General features: G+C 42.8%; 1 protein-coding gene and 1 long non-coding RNA gene across 4 annotated transcripts in view; one reads left to right on the top strand and one right to left on the bottom strand.

Annotated features, from left to right (window-relative positions):
• Nucleotides 1-21733, top strand: part of LOC121138838 — a 37280-nt gene extending 15547 nt beyond the window's left edge. The window contains exons 3-5 of the long non-coding RNA XR_005875704.1: nt 13859-14006; nt 20287-20354; nt 20641-21733. This is a non-coding gene — a long non-coding RNA (uncharacterized LOC121138838). The remainder of the gene's footprint in view (nt 1-13858; nt 14007-20286; nt 20355-20640) is intronic.
• Alpk2 (alpha kinase 2) overlaps nt 1-22589 on the bottom strand; it is a 124106-nt gene extending 101517 nt beyond the window's left edge. Inside the window, exons 1-3 of one of the 3 annotated variants that reach the window (XR_005875703.1) lie at nt 21943-22589; nt 8553-8679; nt 4643-4760 (exon numbers count right to left, since the gene is read on the bottom strand). Coding sequence is in view for 1 of the 3 variants with exons in the window: in XM_040741699.1 (XP_040597633.1) it covers nt 4643-4760; nt 8553-8661 (227 nt within the window). In the remaining 2 variants the exon portion in view is untranslated. The remainder of the gene's footprint in view (nt 1-4642; nt 4761-8552; nt 8680-21942) is intronic. The other 2 variants (XR_005875702.1, XM_040741699.1) reach the window with 2 other exon arrangements.
• Nucleotides 22590-23043: the final 454 nt, after the last annotated feature.

Raw genomic sequence — 23043 nt, 5'->3', positions numbered from 1 at the left:
ATAGACTTTAGCACTCCATTCTTCAAAAGGTAGTCTGTGTTCCTATTTCTTCAATCTGAGGTGTCCACATGGCTTTCTTTGGACACAATAATGAGGTGGTTTTGGTGTTGAAGTAGGCATCAGAGGCTTATAGCTCTATTACCTGAAAGGACGTCAATTACTGCCTGTGGGCGATAAAAGTCAGTATGGAGGAGACATCTTTTGATCTCAGTTACCAGACACAGGCCAACCAGTCCTCACACTGGCTCAAGCATCATAAATGAACATGAAGAAACAAAAGGGGGCATGAGGGAAGCCTTTGGGTATTGGGGACATGCCCTTGAAGTGGATTATAGGGTTCCAGGTACTTCCTCCCTCCCTTGGGCTGCTTGGCCATGGGGTTAAGGCTTCGCTTGGTGTGCTCCATCATAATGCACTGCCTCTCTACAGGCCTCAAAGTAAAGATCATCAATCATGGGTCAGAATCTCCAAAGCCGTGAACCAAAACTTTCTCTCTTTATGAATTGGTTGTCTCTAGTATATTTATTATAGTGACAGAAAGGTGGTACAGCATCCAGTTTGGAGCAAGGTTGGAAAATATTCTTTGACTTTGGCCTGCAGATGATATCCAGGTGACCCAGACAAACTCTGGGTATGTGATAGGAGCCAATTCTGTGTTATAAGATGCTGTTGTCCTGTGTCCACACAGGCCAGAGGCAGCATTCTCCTTGCTTGGCTCTTCAGATACACCATGTACAGGTTTCCTAGGGCTGTTGTAACAAATCTCCATAGACCAGGTAACATAAACAATAGAAATGTGTTCTTTCAAACATTTGGAGACTAAAAGTCCAAAGTCAAAGGGCCATCCAAGTCAGGCTCCCCCTGAAGGTTCTCGGGGAGAATCTTCCTTTACTTTTGACTAATTGGCAGTCTTGGGCAACACTTAGCTCGTAGCTGCTTCACCCTCTTTCCCAGCATTCATCTCTTCTGGCTGTTCCCTTTCTCTATGGACATCAGGAATCAGTTTAGGGCTTACTCTAATCTCATATAAGCTCAATTACAACCACAAAGACATTATTTCCAAATGTGTTATAGTTCAAGGTTCTAAGCGTATATAGATTCAGAGGGATGATATTCACCTGTTCATTCTGTGGTCACATTGGTTTGTGTCTGTGTAAACATTCTCCTTCAACCTTCAAGCTTGCCCCAACCCAGCCAATACCAGAGCAGAGCTGATGAGCATGCCAGATGGGTTGTTTCCATTATCATCTTGCTTGCAATCTCTCTCTCAACATAGCAGGGTGTGACCATGACCTTCAAAAAATGCTCTGGCCAGCCTGGTTCACATAGTGAGTTACAAGCCTGGCAGGGATACAAAGTAAGACCCTTTCTAAAACAATTTTAAAAAAAAGCAGCAACAACAAAAATGCTTCTTGTGGTCAAGAGGGATCTGTGATGGCTAGTTTTCTGTCAACACAAGCTAGGGTCATCAGAGAGGTGGGAGACTCAATTGAGAAAATGCCTCCATAAATCAGGCTGTAGACAAGCCTGTAGCATATTTCCTTAATTAGTGATTGATGGGGGAAGGCCTAGCACAATTTGGGTGGGGCCACTTTGAACTAGTGGTTCTGGGTTCTATTTAAAAAAAAAACAGACTGAACAAGCCACGAGGAGCAATCCAGTAAGCAACACCCCTCCATGGCCTCTGCATCAACTCCCACCTCCAGGTTCTTACCGTGTTTGAGTTCCTGTCCTGACTTCCTTCAGCAATGAGCGGTGGTATGGAGGCATAAGCCAAGTAAACCCTTTCCTCCCCAAGTTGTTTTTGGTCATGATGTTTCATCCCGGCAATTATAATCCCAACTAGAACAGATCTATTTCTCAAGGTGTTGGCCTGGGCAGAATTTTATGTTTAAATTATATTCATAAAAGGTCACAGAGTTTCCCATTTGTACACACATTGGTACTGTTTGCTTTCACTATGAAGTAGAAAACATTCAGTAGTGCTTTCTTCCACCCCTTCCAATTCCTATATCCTTAAAGAAAAACAAATGCTTTCAAGTTGAATGTAGGTGTTAATGCTATGGTTGGTGTTTCTGTCTTAGATACTTTATTAGCTCGATGTCTCTATTCCCTAACAAGTGCCCTTGACCTGGAGCTGTGTACCCACTGATGAGTCTCTTCCAGGAAGAGACTTCGAGGACAACTGGGGATGGGAACAAAGGAGTCCCACCAGGTACTGAAAGGAGGGAAAAGCCAAATGTCAGTAAACACAATCAGAGAGTGTTTGTTCCCTGTGATGATTTCAATCTGAGAAGTGCCCCCCCCCACACACAACTATATTTGAGGAGGTTGCAGGGTTGCACTGCAGGAAGTGGGTAAATGGAAGTCAGCCTTTGAAGGTTGTATTCCAGCCCTGCTTCTGGTCCTTTCTCTACTTCCTGACCTTCATAAAGATGTGAGAACTGGTATGAGCTACAAGCTCCTGCTGCCTCAGACCAAGCTACTCTATCATGCTTTCCCTTCTATAATGGACTGTATCCTCTGAGTGCATGAGCCCAACAAACCCCTCCTCCCTTGTTTCTGTTGATTGTTTTGTCAAGGTCATGAGAAAAATAACTAAAACTGCCACAGAGTAGATCTGTAGATTGGACCTGTAACACCCCCCCCAACAGGCGTGGGCACAAAGCCCCTGAGAAACAAGTAGTTTTGCAGACTCAGGGCTCACTTTTAATGATTCCAAGTCCAAATTCAGATCATCTATGAGTTAATCCAGTGGATTGCCACACATTAGTAACGACAAGATACTTTGAGGCTAATATTAGAACATTTAACTTATTATTTTTGAAAGACATAGGTATAAAAATATCATTCATCTTCCTAAGCAGCATCTAATACACTGGTATAAGTCATTCATTCACTTTGCAGATGGATACTTGGGAGGCAAAGCATTTTTAATCATCAGTCACTTATTAGAATCACCCGGGGTTCAAATTTAGTTGGTGAAGGATGAGACCCCAAAATTTATGGACTTAAAAAGCTCCCCAGTCCTTTAATCCCAGCACTCGGGAGGCAGAGGCAGGCGGATCTCTGTGAGTTCGAGGCCAGCCTGGTCTACAAAGTGAGTTCCATGACAGCCTCCAAAGCTACAGAGAAACCCTGTCTCGAAAAACCAAAAAAAAAAGCTCCCCAGTCAATGTCAATGGGCCACCCTGGTTCAGAACAGTTGGTATCAAACATCAGAATGTCTGGAGGTCATTCATCCCCAGCATATTTACTACTAAACAGAAAATGTGCCTATGTCTATGGTTATATTACTCTACCACCATTCCCTGCATTAGAACTAAATACATCTCCCAGTAGGTGGGCTACTTTGCAAAAAGGTAGGCAAGAAACTTGAAAGAGTAGATTCTGTTCCACCAAATCTCCAGTTTTACAAAAAGCACTCCCCTGTGAGGCACAGAGCAGAATGGGAGTCTCTGATGCTACTGGGGTGCCGGTTCCTTTTGCCAGTTTCTAGATTTAAGCACTGTTATCCAACCAATGCGAAAGGTAGCAATACAGGAACCAAGAGCACAGACTCCCTAACACTTTCAAATAGAACAGTCACATCTTCTCTACATATCTGGCCTCTCCATTCCATGTAATCAAGTGCCTCCTGGGGAAACAAAAAGACCTAGAAACTACTGAACTGAACTGTAGCTACATGTTTTTGTTTTTGATGGGGGAGCAGGATCTCACATAGTGCAGGCTGACCTTGAATTCCTAATCCTCTACCTCCCAAAAATAAAGTCTGAACATTGTTTTCTATCCTTAATCTCTTCACCCACTTGCTGTGGGTTCTGGTCAATCATTTCTATTTCCTTCATTCAATATGGAAGGTTGGATAACAGTGCTTAAATCTTATCATGCTTTCTTACTTTTCTAGAGAGAACAAGATTAGATGAAAAACTCATCTAATGAAGGGAAATGACTTGGAATTCCAGATAAAATTTAACTCTAAACAATAGCAAACTAGAGAAGACTAAAAAGTTACTGAACTCAATAAATATCCTTAGTATCCTAGGGAGATCTCAGTTCCATGACAGTCAACCCTAAGGATACTCAAGTCTCTTTCCTATACAATATGACATAGTATTTCTATGAATTACCCCGTGTTAATTCGAATGCCTAGTATGACATAAGTTATATATAAATTACTAGTGTGCTATATTCTAGGTCAGTGATTCCCAACCTTCCTAATGCTGTGGCCCTTTAATACAGTTCCTTGTGTTGTGGTGACCCCCCAACCATAAAATTATTTTCATTGCCACTTCACGACTATAATTTTGTCACTGTTATGAATCACAAATGTAAAAACCTGTGTTTTATGATGGCCTTAGGCAACTCCTTGTGAAAGGGTTGTTTGGCCCCAAATGAGCTGTGATCTAAGGAATAACAATAAGCATGTCCAGTCCCCATGAAATTTTTAAAAATATTTTCTACCCATGGTTGATTAAATCTGCAGATAATCCATTCATACAAAGGAACCACTTTAGTCACTGCTGGATGCCTTAGCTGTTGCCTGTCCATAACATGTAGGATCAGGACTTTGGAAGCAAATCATTCGGCCTGATCTCATAGTAACCAGCACAGCATGGAAGACAGAATGTTAATCACTTACCATGAGAGATGCAGCAGATGAATATACTGGTTCTCAAAGAATTCATAACTGGAAATAGTGCGTCCCTTATCTATGGCATGGCCATTCTTATACCAAATCACCTCTGGCTTGGGCTGACCTGATTTTAAAAAAAACATTTAAGTATTTAAGTATTTTCAAAAAGTTATAAAGCTGTATCTTTATAAATTACAAATAAGAATTAATAAGAAGCATAATGGGATATATTAACGAAATACAGAATTAAAATGCTATCCCTAATCATAGGAAACTATTTTTAAAATTAAATTATCCAAAATAAAATAATTGTCCAAAACTATGATCAATGGTCAGGAAGATGACTCCGCAGATGAAGGCACTTGCCACTAAAATCTGATGACTGAATTTGGTTCCTGGATCCCACATGAAGGAAGGAGAGAGCTGACTTCCATAAGTTGGCCTCTGACCTTTGATCCCCAAATACAATCTGTGGTAGTCATGTATCCACCCCACACAAGAAAGAAAGGAAGAAAAAGGAAAGGAAGGAAAGAAGGGAGAAAAGTAATTAAAATGTGAATATATAATCAGTAGAAAAGGTCAAATTTTTAAAAATATTCAGTAGACAAAGATATAGGTGGTATTTGATTTTCAGTGTCATATTGGACCAAAGTTTCATCCAAGAGCCTTGACCTTGAGTTTGTTATGCTCAGCAATATGACTGATTAAAATTTCTAGATTCAATGAATTTATATGTCATCCTTTAGGTTTTATCCAACAGAAATACAAATAACGCCGGTGTCGTAGAAAGATAACACTGTAAAGTTCTGCTGCCCCATATTTAGTAGTGTTCTACCTAACCCAAATATGTTCTCCGGACATTTTTAAATGCCTACAAATATGTAGCTTCTCAGGCTTAATATTCTCTAGTTCTTTTATTCATTAATGAATTGAACAAAACCTTTGGTTGTTAATTCTATATTTGCACAGAGATCACTTTACCTTTCATTTCTTTTAAAGACTTATCTTTAGTTTTATGTGTCTATGGTCATGCCACCCTGAACATGCCCCATACCCTATGATCTCAGAAGTTAAGTAAGGTCGAGCCTTGTCAGCCGCTTGAAGGGGACAAGAACAAAAATTCCATCTTCTTCCTAAAGAGGAAGTTTGGAGTATAAAACTTCTAGACTGGTCTTATGTGTTTGTGAGTGATGTGATCTCAAAAACTGCCTCACTGGCCCTTCACCCCTCTCTGGTAATCAGTAGCTGGATGTGAATGCTAATGGGCCAATGGAGGAAGTTAACCCACACAGTAGGAATTTTGTCTTTCCTGTAACTAGGCAAGGAAGTTTCCAGTGTGTCCTGAGGAGCTTTCTTACTACTCGGGCGCCACCAAGAATTATCAAGTATGTTGTCTGGGCAGGAAGCAAAGATCAGGGTTGGAAAACAGCGTGTCAGTCTGGATCCATACCAGGAACAGTCTCGGGTTTTGTTTCTACATTATGTAATTTTTGACAAACAACCCAGAGAGTGCCAAAGAAGTCCTTATTCTTTCAAGGCTGCACAGAAAGGGTAGGGAGACAAAAGAGGTCAGGGTGCTAAGAGTCAGAGAGACCTGTCCCAGCAGGACCTGAGAATACTCAGGACCTGGCTCCTTGCCTGCTTGCCTCCTTGGATGTACTTTTTGGCATCTGTGGGGCTTTCCTACCTTCTCCTCCAGGCAGGTGCCCAAGCAGCTGCCCCCAAGGCCAAGAACACAGAGGCCCACATGTAAGGACATCCACTCGCCTGCATCTGCTTGCCTCATACCGGCAGATGTTAAGTCAAGAGGAGTTTCCCTGGAAACCAACAGAAGAGGCTGCCGGGCTTCATCTCAAGCCCCTCACTCAGTCAATGTCCTCCAGCCCCTGCTTAGGAAGCAGTGAACTCCTCCTTCTGTGTGTGTGGAGGGTGGGCGCTTTTCCTGAAGAAAGTATGTAAAGCATGTGAGAGCTGACCCCTGGGACCTTTTGACCTCCAGTTGCTCATTCAGAATGATCAGGTCCAGTCTCTCTCCTCCAGTTTCCTGATTGCTGCCAGGGTTTTTCCCTGTGCATAGCCTGAGCCTGAACCATCAGTCAGAAATGAGACGTGCATGGGAAGTGGTATCTTGTACCTTCTGGAAGGTTCTCTTTTCTCCTGGAAACCTCACCTAAAACTTCTCCTTCCTCCCTTTGCTTTCCAATGCTAAGGATGGAACCCGGGGTCTTAGGCATGCTAGGCAAGCATTCTACCACTGAGTAATACCCCCCACCCCCAGCCTTCCTCCCCTTATGTTTGAACCTCTCTGTGAGTCACTACCTGAACCATCCCCAATGAACTAGCTACTATGTGTGAGGACCAGTGACCAAGTTTAGGACACATGTGGGTTCTCCCAGAAGTGCACTAAGAAAGCCAGCCGTGGACTTGGAGAGGCTGAATGTGGATGGGTACCCCAGCCTCCAGACTAAAGACAAGGCTTCACCTTGACTTCTGCAGACAAAGGGTAGTCATTTCTATGACCACACTCCTCCTCTGAGTTAGGAAGAGAAGGTAAGCAGGTAAATGATTTCTGTCTGTCCTAAGGAAACACTGTGCATATTATGCCTTTGTGTTTACACAGGTAGATATATTCTAAGAAAGTGTGATGATATATTGTTTGTGATTTATTAAAGCCACTAGAGATCAAAATTGTAAAGTGGCCATATTAGTTAGCCATAGAAGTAAGGCACACACCTTTAATCCCAGGACTCAGGATTAGGAGGTAGACGGATCTCAGAGTCCAAGACTGCCCTGGGCTACCAGAGAGTGAATCAGAGCTCATGCCTTTAATCCCAGCACTAGAGAAGTATAAAAGATAGGAGCAGGGTCTTCAGTAGTCAGTCTCTGGATTCAACAGCCATGTTGAGGAAAGCATAACAGTCTGGGATTGCAGTCTGAGGTTTGGTGGAGGCAGGATAGCCTTTCAGTCTGAGGTAGAGGTAAGAGCTAGAGGTGTCTCTTTCTCTATGGATCTTTCTCTGTTTCTCTGTCTCTCTTTCTGTCTCTCTGTCCCTCCCTATCTCCCTGTGGTGTGTGTGTGTGTGTGTGTGTGTGTGTGTGTGTGTGTGTGTGTGTGTGTATGGTGTGTGTGGAGTATGAGTGTGGTGTGGAAGGGTGAGTGTGGGGTGTGTGTGTGCACCCATTGAGAGTGCTGCAGCACATTTATGGAAGTCTGCATGAGTTGGTTCTCTCCTGCTGTGGGACCCAGGGAACAAACTCAGGCTGTCAGGTTTATACTGTATGTGCTTTTATTGTCTGCACTATCTCTCTGCTCCCTTACTTTTAATGAAATCCTTTTACCATTGGGCCACTAACAGCCAAATCATCAGCTCGAGTGAGCTATTCTTCAATCCAGGGGTCATTTCCATCTTTGGCCTCACCTATCTGGGCACTTCTTGCTTTAGTTATAAGTTGTTCTTTGTTTACTACTGTGCCTGAGGATGGCATCAGTAGGAGGCTAATTTAACCAGCCTTCGGACACTGCTAAAAGCTGACAGAAGAGCTTGATTTTATGAAGTGAAATTATTCAAGTCGTTCCTGGATACCACAGCAAGTGAAAAGCAGAGTATCTGAAAATTAGGAGGTAGGAGGGCTACATAGCCAAAATCCACAGCAGGCGGTGAGGAAAGTCACTCGGTGTCCAGAAAGTCACTTGGAAAACAGCCTAGAGGATTAAAGTTGCTTATCTGATTACTCAGAATAAATGTCTAAGGTGATTTTCTCAAATGTTGTTTTCATTATCTTTGAGTCAATAACCCTGGTCTACAGAGAGGCATGGGGTAATCTAGGCTGAATAGCAGCTAGGTTGGGATGAGCAGTAGTTAGTCTGAGTAGCAGCTAGTCTAGGGTGAGTAGTGGTTAGTCTAGGGGTCATTACCGGCTATCATGCATCGAAGCACGACATCAGACTTCTCCGGAACCTTCTGGGAAAGTAACGTTGATAAAAAACATAGTGTGTGCCTCTGAAGGCCGCCAGGATCTGTCATCCTTTCATGCCACGTGATCTGAAACACAAAGAAGGCCGCCATCACTCTATACCCTGTGATTGCTATGTCCTCCTTGGGAATCCCAGGAGCCATGTGGTGTGGCTCTGTTGCCCAGCCACAATTGAGACAGTAGGCAAGTGGAGGGTCCTCAGCAACCTTGCTGGAGCAGAGAGCTACCGGGATGGTGTGGCAAAGGCCCCCTTATAACTCAAGACAGTTTTGCAGTCTCCCCGATCTCTACCCAGTAGAATCCTGGCATTCCACTTCCTCCGATGGCAATGTTAAAGTGTCCCTTGGGGTAGAGTTGGGTAGCCCTGCCTGAAAGCCACAAATTAAACTATCAAAGCTCTGAGAGCCCAAGCTGGGAGAGAATAAGCCCATGAATCTGCAGTTCTGGCTCTCTCTTCTTGCTATGCATGCTGTGTATATAGCTCAGTTTTTAGGTGCTTTCCCAGCATGCACGAGGTCTTGGGGTCCATCCACAACATCACACAAGCAGTCTGTAACTGCAGAACTCTGGAGGCATAGACAGGAGGATCAGGAATCCAAGGTCATCCTTGGCTACACAGCAAGTCTGAAGCCAACCTCAAAAAATATGAAATAAGTACATGTGTTTACTTCCCCCTAAAGGAGTTGACTGTATTCAAATGAATCTTTAGGTTGGAGAGATTTGAAATTTGGAAACTACTGACCCTTTGGAACGCCCCAGGGGAGGGGGGAAACGGGGCCTGCACTTTTGAGCAGCATGCCTCCTTTGGTACACACAGGCACCACACACTTGTTAGTCATCAGGTAATGTCAGGTCACCTAATAAATCTTAAATTAACTGAAGAGTGGTTGTCAGAGCCTCTTAGATTGAGTATATGAGGAACAGGAGGCTCAGGAAGTTTCACCAGCTTGCTGAAGGTATCGCAGCGAGTGGCTGCTACCTTGAGGCTGCCTGCCTTCAGGACTGTGCAGGCTGACACTGGAGCAAAGGGGACCCAGCTTGCATGCTCTGAGATGGCCCTAATATGCAGGTGGGTCTGAATCCAAAGGACTGTTTTTCCTATTCTACCTACAGATATGTGTAACATCTCCCACCAAAGTTGTCCTTTAGAGAGGCCTGAGCTTTGAAATCACAACTGAGTCTATCCAAACAGTAGGAGTCTGCTTCCCCTTTCAAGCCTCAAACACCATGGAGCTCAGAAAGAGGGCATGAACTGCAGCATGTGGTGAGCAAGAATGGAGAAGAGGGGGTTAGAAACTGTAAATGGTCAGTCTAGGGGTTCTGGGACCATAGACAGCCTGGATATTAGTCTCTGTACCATTGACATCTGGTCTCCACCCATATGTGGTACAAATGTCAACCATTTAACTATTAACATCCATCCAGTTTCTGCCCTTTCCTCTTGGTTTTCCAGACTGTCTAGTTCCTGGAGAGACATCTGCCAGAGAAAGGTTCCCTAGCATTAGCCAAAGGTCTCACTGGCACCCATGCAGTCTTCGATGAGCAGTGAGGAGAAGAGAGCAAGTCCAGGGCGACTTCACAGTGTGGAAGGACCTTTGTTTCATTGGCAGGATCCAGCTCTGGAAGACCGGGGGACTCCCTGTTCAAATAAGACCAGGATTGAGGGTGGTGACAGAGGAATGTCAAACTAACAAAAGGCCCTTTTGACTTTGGCATGTAGACCTAGATCTGGGCTCCTGTGTGGCCTATCTAATAAGCACTCCTGAACATTCCACCCATAAAGTCTGGAAATTTGACTCATGAATGCCTGCTGAGGCCTCTCCAGCTACTGTTGAGGTTTGCAATGTCTCCTTCCCTTTAAGATGCTCTGTTTAGTTTAGAATAAGATGAGTCTCTGACCAAACTGCCTCTCTATGGAAACTTCCCTCTCTGTGCATCCAGGCAAAGACACTCATTTAAGAGAACTTGCTACCATCTTCCCTCCGTGTGCTGCAGGAAGCAAGTCTGTGCTTAAGCCTGAGGTTCCACAGATCCACTTAATGGGTAGAAATTGTCCCAGAGTGGAAGGTGGTACATGTTAGCATCAAAAGGCAAGAAAAGCCTTGAACACTTAGACTGGAAGAGAACTTTGACATGCCCAGTGGCTGCTAGGACCTGTCACGGAAAGTGGAAACGGTTTGAAGGAAGGAGTGAGTCCTTTGGGTTTTTGGTAAGAGAGATGCAACTGCATTTCCATTAGTTTGGGTTACAGAACTTCTATAAACATGGATGTGGGGAGCCTGAAGCATCAGGGGTCCCTGAGTGACCCATTATATTTAACTTATATGAGAGTTGGGTGAACCCATCTCAGTGTATATGGTAAATCATTTGTACTGGACAGGACAAGAATTGTCCATTCTAGATTAACTCACAAGCACATCTGGTGGCTGAGGAGTTTGACCTATTGCCATAAAACCCAGATTTAATTCTTATCTATCAGCCTTCTCTCACTTTTCTCATAGGATTGCTACCATCCTGAGATGCCACGATCCAAGGATGCACGAGTCTTTTATATAAAATGATACAGTGTTTGCACATAGCCTACGCACATCCTCTTACACTTTGAACCATCTCTGGATAGCTTACAATGCCCAATATGCCGCAGATGCTATGTAAAAAGTAGTTAGGAAGTCTCATTTATGGAATGGCAGGGGGAAGTCTACTTTTTCAGCACATATAAAATTTATTCCAAAATAACTTTGATCTAAAGATGGTTAAACCCACAGATGTGAAATCTATAGATATGTCTTAGAGGTCACAGCAATGTGCAACTGGAAAGATTTTCCAACTATTCAGAAAGAAGTGCCTTTAAAAGCTTCAATTTTGTTTTTAAATTTTGAAAATTCTTACAACTTATCTTTTATGAGAAAGAGAATTTTAAAAAAACATGAAAAAAGAAAACTCAAAAGAAACATGTAGCTCAACGGTTGAATACTTGCCTGTCACATGGGAGACCCTGGGTCTGATCCCCAATGCAGAAAGACAGAAACAAAAGAAAAGACAGAGGTAGGGAAGGAAGAAGCCAGAGAGATAGAGACAGAAATAGAGAGGGAGGGGGCATTGTCGACTAATAGTAATGAATAGAACAGAATAACTACAGAACCAAGAAAAATGAGAGAGGCTATGTCACCCTCAAGCTGATGAGAGGACCCACCTTTGCAGAACAGGTAGAAAAACAGCTTAACAGTGGTACAGTTGTTCCTCATGAGAGTTCAAGTTGGTCATAGAAGCTAGAGATACAGATTTGGAGGCATTTTATTTGTTTGTTTTTCAAGACAGGGTTTCTCTGTGTGACAGCCCTGGCTGTCCTGAAACTCACTCTGTAGACCAGGCTGGCCTCAAACTCACAGAGATCCATCTGCCTCTGCCTCCCAGGTGCTGGAATTACAGGAGTGTGCCTGTATTTTACCTTTTTAATGGTATTTTTCAATTGTATAGCAAATTCCATGCAGGGAAAGGACAAGGTTTGGCAACCCTATGGACTTGTGGCTTCAAGCTGGAAATGGCACCTCCTGTGACTTATTGACTTATTGGCGTGGGGTAATATTTAAACACACCTGTAATGAGATAATTAATATACCACATACTTCACCCACTGAAAAGTTATGACTCCATGACTTTCATTATAACTGGCTTGTGCAACCATCATCACCACAATCAATTTTAGAATGTGCCATTACCCCCAAAAGAAACCTCACATCTCCCCATCTCCATGCCCAGTCCTAGTCCACAGTAACCACTAAGCTACGTTCTATTTCCGTGGATTTGCCCCCTCTGGACACTACCTGTATCTTCCACTTAGCATAATATTGTCGAGTTTGTCCACATTGCAATGCATATTGATGAATGTCATTACCCTTTCAGGCCAGTCTGCAATACTTATTGGGAATTCCTGTTGGCAAGACTACCTTGGCTCTCCACATTCCTACAGACTTACTCAAAGAATCTGGGGGATCTCAGAGCTGGAAAATGCTCTCCTGAGCAGTAGTCATCCTAGGCTTCAAACATAGACTGCCAGGAACAAATGTAGATGCAGCTCTGTCGCTTACCTGGGGAAAGGATCAAACCTATTTCCTCATCTGTCAGCCAATGGTAACAATGTAAGGATCAGAGCCCACGTCAGCCACCTCCTAAGACTGTTACATGATTAGTTAGTGAAGCAGTAATCTGGAAGCTCTCGAGTGAGACTGCTTTTTCACGAGTTTCCTTTTCTGCTGTGGGTTACCGCAGTGCTGCTGCTGTTTTTAAAGTGATAGGCCCACGACCAGGTAAACACGTCTCCTGGAGTAATGCTCACTGGGAAAGTAATTTGCAGAGCAAGTTTCCGCCCACTCTTACTCCTAGGACCACTGCTGTGGGTTGAATGGAAACAAAGGGCTCACAACACTGGGCTGACAGCAAGGCCCTGTGCGTCAGCTGCAACTTCTCCGTAGGTGACCACTTCCTGTCAGTTCTGTCCCACACGTGAAAACCCTGACATCGCGTTTGACTCACGAGGCTGGGTTAGTTACCACGAGTCTCAGCCACTGGGCACTGACTGTTCCCTGAAGGAAAAGGACAGTTAAGTCAGGCTGTGGTTCATGTTTCGTGGCTTCTCTGAAGGTGAGAATGACACATTCATCGTTCTGTGCTAGAGATGACAAATGGACATGGAGTGTGCTAGAGATGACAAATTAATGCTGAATTATGGGCATTAGCAGAGAAAGTCCTAGTGGGTTTCAAAATCAACCTTTAAAAAGATGTGTTAACCAGAATATTCAGATTTCTAATCCCTTCCCGCTTTGCGTTCTTTTCTTCTTCTTGTATGGTTTGGGGCAAATTTCTTACTTTAAAAAAATGATACAAGAGGTTATGACTTCGGGGAATCTGTGGGACATTGAAGGAGTAGGAGGGGGAAAGAGGGAGGGGTAGAAATAATGTAAATATAGTACTCGCTACATTTTTATAAAGATCTTCTGAAGAGTAAAATAACCATTGCTTGGATGTTGTCTAATATCTGTGCTTTGGGCTTAGTATCTGCAAAATTATAAAAATGATGTCTTTTACACAAACTGGTAGAAAGAATGAGCCTACAGGCAGCTTCTTGGGGGCATCTTTGTAGAGGTGGATGTTTTCAGTTCTCTTGGCGAGGCTTTCTAGGTGTAGAATTGCTGGCTCATTAGATAGTTCATGTTTGATGTTTTAAGAAACTTAAATTGTTTTTCACAGTGTCTTTACTATTTTTACACTCCACTGGGGAGACTCAGGCGCTGCTCTGTTCTGTACATGTCCTCGATGGCATCCACCTCTACGAAGCTTCACACAAACAGAATTACTCAGAGGACCAAAAATTAGAAACAACCAGAATATCCAACTGGTGAGTAAAGTGTGGCATAGTCATACAACCTAGTAATGAAAGGAATAAAGGCTGTACATGGTATGACATGGATGGACCTTGAAACACTCTCAATCATACTCAGCAAAAGAAGTCAGACCCCAAACCCACAGTATATGAGTCCATATATGAAACATCCAAAGGAAGCAGTAGGGTCAGTTAGTGGCTGCTGGTGGGAAGAAGACTAATTGACAACAAATACATATAGGTTAATGTATACACACACACACATACATATACATATATACATATACACATACACACACATACATACATACACACATACATATACACATACGTACGCACACATAGAGAGAGATGAAACATGAAAGAAGGGGGACTATTTGGCAGGGGACCAGCAGAAAGGAAGAGGTAATAGAAGATTGAACATGAGCAAAATATGCACTATTCATGTTTTAACATGTCTTCACAAAGCTCATCTATTGTATATACTGATAATACCTTTTTAAACACAGAATGTGCCCAAGAGATCTTCTGTGACAAAAAAAAATATGTGGTGATAGTTACCTATATGGTAAGTTTACTTAAACCAAGTCATTGCATTAAAACTTGGAGTGAATTATGGGACATTCAAACATATCATAAACAACATTAATGTTAAAATAGAGAACCAGAAACAAATTCTTGAAGAGCACCTACTGTTTTCACCAAAGCTCTTCTGTGATAGCAAGAGGAGGCAACATAAACACCCATTTGTAGGAATCTGATGACATATGTCTGAACAGTAGAATCTTGTAGTTTCTTGTTGTGGGGATACAGTATCCTGCAGCCCAGGCTGGCTTCAAACTCCCTGTGTAGCTAAGGATGACCTTGAACTTCTTCTGATTGGCCCACTTCCACCTCCCAAGTGCTGGGATCATATGGATGGTGGGATTGAATGCTGGACTTCCTGCATTGCTGGCACACACTGCCAACTCGGCTACATCCTAGGCCTTGATGGAATCTTTTATCAGCAGTGCATATTAAAATGGAAAAGGGCAGTTCTGTATTATGACAGATACAAAGAAACCTCCAAAATACATTGCGAAGTGAAATGAAATGTAGAAGTATTAAGTATGCTAGCCCTTCTCTTTAAAAAAAAAATCCTGAGAGATGACAAAATGGTTCAGTGGATAACACCACGCCTGAATAACTGAGTTGGATACTCAGAGAACCCACGTGGTAGTAGAAGACTCAACTCCCAAAAGTTGTCTTCTGACCTCTACTCATATCATGTACATTGGCAAGTATACCCACTTCTAACCTTGCCAGAGTATTTTAGGAGGAAGATTGTCATAAACTGCTTCTACTTGCCTTACTTTCTGGATTTATTTTTTTATTTGTTTATCTACTTGTGTATGCATGTATGTATGTAGCCCAGATTGACCTTGAACTCATCAGTCCCTAACTTAGATTCAGGCATAGGCCATGAAGATATTTTGTTTTCAATTGTTCTTTTTGTAATTTTTCTTATGTACACAGGTGGTTTTTGTCTGCATGTATGTCTGCATCACATGTATGCCAGGCGCCCATGGAGGCCAGATGAGGACACTGTATCCCCTGGAACTGGAGTTGCAGATGGTTGTGAGACACCATGTGTGTGTTGGGAATCAAACCCAGTTCTCCTGGAAGAGCATCCAGTGCCCATATTCACTAAGTATTCTCTCTACCAAACCACAGCCCTGATTTAAATTAAACAGTAGAAGTTATTTAATAAATGGAAATGGTTCAAATTATGTAACAAATAGCAGTAATGATTAGATTTATGGGGAAGAGTGAGTCAGTGAGCCAGCAGCCTCTTCCATGGTTCCCTTGGCTGGAGGTAATGCTGTGTGGAATACCAAGGTATCCTGCCTTCAGATTCCTGCCTTGAGTTTCTGCCCTGACTCCCTCAATGATGGACTTGACCTAGAAGTAGCTTCCTGTCTCCATACCCCAAGTGGCAGGATTCCACTATGCCTGGTTTATACAGTCCTGGAGAGCAAACCTTGAATCACAAACACTTTAGAAAGTTACCAATTATTTTTGAGGTAGCACTGTCATAGAAGCAAGATATGCATTATGGATAAAGAATATCACACACCTAAAATTTTTTTTTAGTTTTTCAAGACAGGGTTTCTCTGTGTAACAGCCCTAACTGTCTGTCCTGCTACTAGCTCTGTAGACCAGGCTGGCCTTGAACTCATAGAGATCTGCCTGCCTCTGCCTCCCAAGTGCTGGGATTAAAGATGTTTGCCAACACTGCCCACCCCTAAAAAAAATTTAAAAAGCTCCAGGAGGTGGAGAGATGGCTAGGCATCACATGGCTACTCGCAACCATGTGTAACTCTAGTTCCAGGGGATCTGATGCCTCTTCTGATCTCCACAGGCACCAGGAATGTATTTAGTGCACATACATACATGCAGGCAAAACACTTAAACACATGAAATGAAATAAACAAGTAAAAAAAAAGTTAAGCTCTTCAGAGGACAGTACTGTTAGTATTCAGGCATTTTTACTGGCCTGTCCTTGGGGTTCTGACAGGATATGTCCTCAGCTGCAGCCACCAAAAGCACCACCTGTGCACATTCACTGTGTTCCCTTTTTAAAAGGCCATACCCATTCTCTCTCTCTCTCTCTCTCTCTCTCTCTCTCTCTCTCTCTCTCTCTCTCTCTCTCTCTCTCTGTGTGTGTGTGTCTCTCTCTGTCTCTCTCTCTCTGTCTCTCTCTCTGCCTTTCTTTTCTCTTCTGCTGCTCCTGTCCCCAGAGACCAGTCCCCCCACTCCCTTCTCCCTTTTTCCCAGTCCCTTTCCCCTAATTTTAAAAACCAAAACCAAAAAACCTCCATGTGAGCACTGTCTCATAGCATCCTTTTCTCTCTTGCCACTTTTTAAATTACAAGCACTACATTCAAGGGCTCACTCCATTGACAGTACAGATTGCTCTGTGGAAAAATACTTTTATTTGCCTGGGATGTACTTTAAAACAGGCTCATCTCAAGACTTTAAGGCAGTGGTTCTCAACCTTCCTAATACTGTGACCCTTTAATACGGTTCCTCATGTTGCGGTGACCCCCAACCATAAAATCATCTCATTGCTACTTCATATCTATAATTTTGCTACTATTATGAATTGTAATCTAAATATATGATATGCAGAATATCTGATATGTGACCTCCACGGGATGAGAACCACTGCTTTAAGGCATGAATGAGTCTACTATTGACTTTAGACCAAGGAAAGCAATAGGATGACTTCAGAGACCTTTCTCCAAAACGGCTTTTGTGTCCTGATAACTGCTGGTCCCTGGATCTCTCACCACTCAGCTTCCTGGTGACTTTGGTGTGGCCAGACCTGCCTAGCATGCTCTGTGAGCTCTGGTTGGCCTAAATTGAGCATGGTTTTCCTAATTGCTGACCAGTTCAGTCAACAAGTCTGAGCCAAGCATCTGCGTGTGTACCAGAAAGTGGTGCAGGAGGCAATGAAACCTGTGCAGGGCTTAGGCCTTCCGTTCTATCCTCCACAGAAAAGAGAAAGCGTGGGGTGGGAGGGAGGGCTTGTCAGAGTAGCTTTTTTTGACAGAAAGCTATCTATCTTGAGACTGTGAGAAAGCTGGCTTGAGGTTGAAACCAAAACAGAGAGAAGCTGAGCCTCCAGAAATGCAGAGAGAGAACATGAGTCCTGGCCCATTTCCTAGACTTGTCTTCCATTGTATGAGCAATAAATCCCCCTGTTGTTTCCATCAACTGTGGGCTAATTTCATTTGACTTTTCAAAGACATATTGAAGTAATCCATATCCCCTCCTCCTTTACCCTGGTTCCTGAAATCCCTACTACTGACTCTCCATTCCAGATCTTGTGTTGGACACCATACAACAACCAAGTTTTAGGCAGAAGTAACAGATTTGAGATCATCAAACTATAGACAGAGCAACAGATTTAAGACTAGATGGCTTACTCAAAGAGTGTTTCCCTAAGGGAGCACTGAGGAAACTGTGAAGAGCACAACCAAACTCCCTTTATTCCATACTTATTCCTTTTCTGCCCTTCGTGGTTGTGCTTAGTTTTCTTCCTTCCATTACACATCTTCCATATCTACCTGTTCAAATCCCACAAGTTTTGAAACAAATACAAGAGCTTGCTTCCATCAATGGCTTCCCTGCTACCCTCAACTGGAAGAAACTAGCACCTTCCAGAGGATGAACTGTTTTTCCACACACAGCTAGACTGAGAACTGTTTGCCTGCAGAGTACCTGGTTACATTATCTTCTTCAGATTATTTTAAGCACTAACACAACATGTCCATAGCCTTGTTATCTCTGAGAAAATAAATCCAGTGACTGAAAACCACTGAGCCAAAGAGTTGCTTCTCTTGAGGTGGTTTCAGCATCACAACAGCATCTCCTGAGACTATGGAAGACACAAGAATGTGTGGAACTTCAGAACCAGAGACTCTTGGGTAAAGTCCAACAACAGGTGTTTAACAGGCTGTCCGAAATCTAGTGTGCTGAAATTTGAAGAACAAGTAGACTCAAGAATGCCTTAAGCAGGCCTAGAGAGATGGCTTAGAGGTTAAGAGCACTGGCTGTTCTTCCAAAGGACCCAGGTTCAATTCCCAGCACCCACGTGGCAGCTCACAACTGCCTGTAACTCCAGTTCCAGGGTATCTGACAACCCTCACACAGGCATATGTGTAGGCAAGATACCAATGCACAAGAATGCCTTAAGCTATGGAGTGAGGAGTAGATGACCCTGGTCTTCTAGGAGCAGGTTGAAGATCAAGTGAAGATCAAGGACACCTGGGCTTCCTGAGATAAAACCATAGTAGCCATGGAGGATCTGGCTAGAGAGCGGTAAACTCACAGTGCCCAAGTTGAGCTGTCCAGAGCTGAGGGTCCTGGTAGTCTGGTGTCCAAGCTTTGACTCGATGCCCAGAGTGTCCTGGTCAGGAATACACTTATAGAAACTCCAATAATGGTTCTAGATTGTGTGTGTGTGTGTGTGTGTGTGTGTGTGTGTGTGTGTGTGTGTGTGTGTGTGTTCACAAGTGCATGGGGTACTTGTGGGGATTGCATGTAAATGTGTGTGCAGGTCTCAAGACAACAGTAGTTATTCCTCAGATGCCATCCACCCTGCTTTTGGGTTTTTTGTTGTTATTGTTGCTATGTTTTTTACTTTTACATATTTGTGTGGCAGTGGTGGCATTTGTGTGCTACAACATGGATGTGGAGGTCAGCAGACAACTTGCAGGAATCTGTCCTCTCCTTCTGCTATGTGGGTCCCAGGGACTGAACTTAGGTTGCCTAGCCAGTACCTCTACCCAGTGAGCCTTCTTAGTGACCCTAGTTTCCTGTTTGTTTGTTTTGTTTTCAAGATACTGTCTTGCATTAGCCTGCAACTCACCTAGCAGGCTAGCCTGGCTGGTGAACCCCAGGAATCTGCCTGTCTCTACTCCATCAAGATTAAGAGCACTCACCATGCCTGTGGTTTTTTTCTTTGTTTGTTTGTTTTGTTTGTTTGTTTTGGAGTTTTTAATGTGTGTTCTGGGAATTGGGCTCATTTCCTCATGCTTGGAAGGGAAGCACCTTACTATCTCCCCAGCCCTCATCATTCTTTAGTGTCCTCTTCTTGCTTTATTCCCTCATTATTGCCAGCCATAAGACAGCACTATTGCTTCCTCCCAAGTTTCTTATATAATTCTACGCTTCTAATTTTCCTTTTGGGTAGAATTAAGCCGAGAACCACAGGGCTGCTTATGACCTTCCAGTAACTCAGGCAAAGAATTCATCAAGATATTCTTATCTATCTAGGGGGAAACCCTGAGATGGTTCAGAAAAGGAAGGGACAATACAAGACTGTCTGCTGTCACAGTTCTTTGGAAATATCCCATGAGCCCTAGTCAAGATTCTTTTCTCTCTACTCATGGGCCTCATTAGCTACTGCAGTCTGTGGTGTGCTCCTTGTAGTAGAAACCACACTGCTTCCATGATGGCCTGTTCTACTCCACAACTGTAAGTCTCTTTAGAGAATTCCTCTCTCCTTCCATGTTCTACTTGACCTGTTCAATCAATGTGAGGATAAATTATAATCTTTGAGGAAAGGCTAGGTACCTGCCTTGCTTTACATAGTTTTCACAATAACCACAGATATTCACTTGTACACATACATTTACCCTACCTTTTATTCCTATGGTTCCTCTAACATTCTGGCTTTAACACGGTACTAATAGATATGAAAAAATGTTCTGAAGTGACGCTGACAAACCTTTACTTATCCTTTCAGATAATAAGCATATAGTCATCTTCAGAACAAAGCGTATTTTCTCTTATGTATCAACAATACATCCTAAGGTAAATCCTTTTTAAAACTTGTTGTTTTGACACATTGTTTTCAAGTATAGAATTTTCCTTAAAGTATCCAATTTGTTCACTGTGCCGCTGTCAATAAGATTTTTTTCCCTATTACTTTGTACAGTTACTATGGTCATATCCTGAAGTATTGCAGGAGGCACTTTTTAATGACAAGGCAAAGAACCTACTTTTGTTGAGAAACTATGGTACCATGTGTACTTTGGGTATCTGTGTTTATCCCACCCCTATCAATCCTGTTAAAATGGATGCTGTCTTCATTCTACAGGTGAGAAAACTGTGCTGGAGTTAGAGGTGGATTCCACATTGAGCTTCAGATCCTGTCCTTTCTTCTGAAAGACTATTCTACTTCCTCAGCACCTTGCAGATTAGGAAACTCACAGCTGCACTCTCCCTGCATACGCTAATATCTACACATACATATGCACAGGACGATTCAAAATGGATGCATTTGGGATCGTGTACCTAATATGAATACAAACTCCTCTCTACTAAACATGGCCTCCAATTTTTGGTAAACACTTCAAAGTGGTAATGTACTTTGAGACTTAAAATGCATTTGGGTCCTAATTTCCAATACCTGCACCTGCTTATTGGCCATCAGCATGTTTTAATACAGGGTGTGTCACATCCTTGGTTTCAGTTCAGAACTCTAGGAGCACACAAGCTCTCTCTATTTCCCCTTTGCTGGACTGCTGATATAATCAAACTACATGCCTTCAGAACACTGCTCTGGCTCGACTAAAGGAAGTTTACTCCTCCCCCCCACACACACACACAAGAAGAAGCTGTGGAAAGAAGATAGTTTGAGCAGAAGCAGACAAAATGCTGGACTTGCTCTCATCTATTTTTAAATGGTTGTCAGATGTCTGTAACTGACACCCTTAATTGGAAATTCTGAGGTTTAAATATGTTCATTAAGATTTACTAAAATGTAACATGATGATGAATCCACTTTTTAATTGATTTCCCTTTTGGGCTGATTTTTAATCTCAAGGTTTCTTTAATATATTTAGTGACAGTGTAGGTCTGCATAAGTCATTTTTAAATACCCAGTGGTTTTCCAGCAACTTGATCTATTCCTGCACAACACACTGCTGCCCACCTAGAAAGCTAACATGTTCTAATCATTCAGATAATCCAATGCAAAATGAATATTTGAAAAAAATATTCAAACACCCAGGCCTAGTATCAACTAAATATTTGCCTTGATTCCTCAAGTTTACAGTGGATATGATTTTCATTTACAAATCGATCCTTTGGGCCATTTTTTGTGTTTGTTATTTCTAACTGCTAAGACAGATGTGAAAGGAATGGTTTTAATCAGTGGCAAACCAAAATAAACAAACTTTTTAAAATGTTCCCAAGTTTCATAGAGGTCAGACAGGACTTGACACAAGACCTGGAGCATTTAGCCACATTAAAAAGCTCTGCACACCACAATATCCCATCCAGCCCCAGCCTGTCTCAGAAGGAAACAGCCTGCTTTGTTCTCCGTTGTAGAAAATGCCAATGGTGATATTTAAGGCACAGCCAATACTTGTTAAAAACCGAAAGTCTCCATACTTACTTTTCAATACTGTCTATCCGAGAGATGTTATTGGATGGCTGGCTTGTTGTTGGGGTCCCCTGGCTGTGTGCGAAGCATGGGTTGGATGTCCTTATGTCCTAGTCCCCTGACAGGGACTCAGATTCAGGGTCTTGTCCACAAACAGATCAAAGCACAGTTGGATCAGTTTCAGAAAAACTCATGTCTTCCTAGGAGGGAAAAGTCCGTGCCCAAGCAAGTTCTGGAAGGAGAGCATGTTTTGCCTGCCCTTGAATGAAATAGGTCACTGCTGAAGCAGGAGAATATCTTTTAGCATCACTGTGATGAAACTTGAGGGCCGTTTTCTGCAGTAGGTGCGACACTTGTTGACGCTGCTTGTCTGCCGGAGAGGCCCTGGCAAAGGGACTTGATGAAACACAGTCCCAAGGGAGCTGAAATCCAGAAGAGCTGTCACTGACTGCTGCTGGAGAAGGAAGGACAGCTCTCTGCAAAAAGTCTATTCAGGACCTTGATTTAATTGCCCTCCTCTTAGGAAAGCAATCGAGTTGAGGGAATTTTTGGCATTTGAAGTCATGATAGGAAACTCCCGGGGGGAGGATGGGAGGGAGATGAAAATAAGATCTCATTCATTGTTCCTTTAGAAATGACACTGCTTCCCCTGAAGTTCTCTGAGGAAAAGACACAAAGGCAGGATCCCTGCCTCAGGAATTTGAGGCCATTCTCAGCGGCAGTGACATGATGAGTTAAGGCCAGCCTAGGCTATATGAAACCTTGTCTTAAAAACAGTCAGGCATGGTAGCATACACCTTTAATCCCAGCACTTGGGAGGCAGAGATAAGCAGATCTCTGTGAATTTGGGGCCAGTCTGGTCTATATAATGAATTCCAGGCCAGCCAGGGCTACATAGAGAGATCCTATCTCTAAATAAACAAATAAACAAAAAATATGAGAAACACAGAAAAGTGCTATGGTCCTAGTCCTTCAGTTTGTCAGCAATTATTCCTGTTTCAAAGTAGTTTCAATATGGGCATTTCTTTGAAATTTGTTCAAACCCAAGAAAGGACATGGAAAATCCAAAAGTGTCCTTTCATAAGTTCCCTTGCCTCACTACAAAAATATTTT

Source organism: Mesocricetus auratus, unplaced genomic scaffold, assembly GCF_017639785.1.
Source record: "Mesocricetus auratus isolate SY011 unplaced genomic scaffold, BCM_Maur_2.0 Super-Scaffold_6730, whole genome shotgun sequence".
Lineage (NCBI taxonomy): Eukaryota > Metazoa > Chordata > Mammalia > Rodentia > Cricetidae > Mesocricetus > Mesocricetus auratus.
This window is presented reverse-complemented; position numbering and strand designations above follow the sequence as displayed.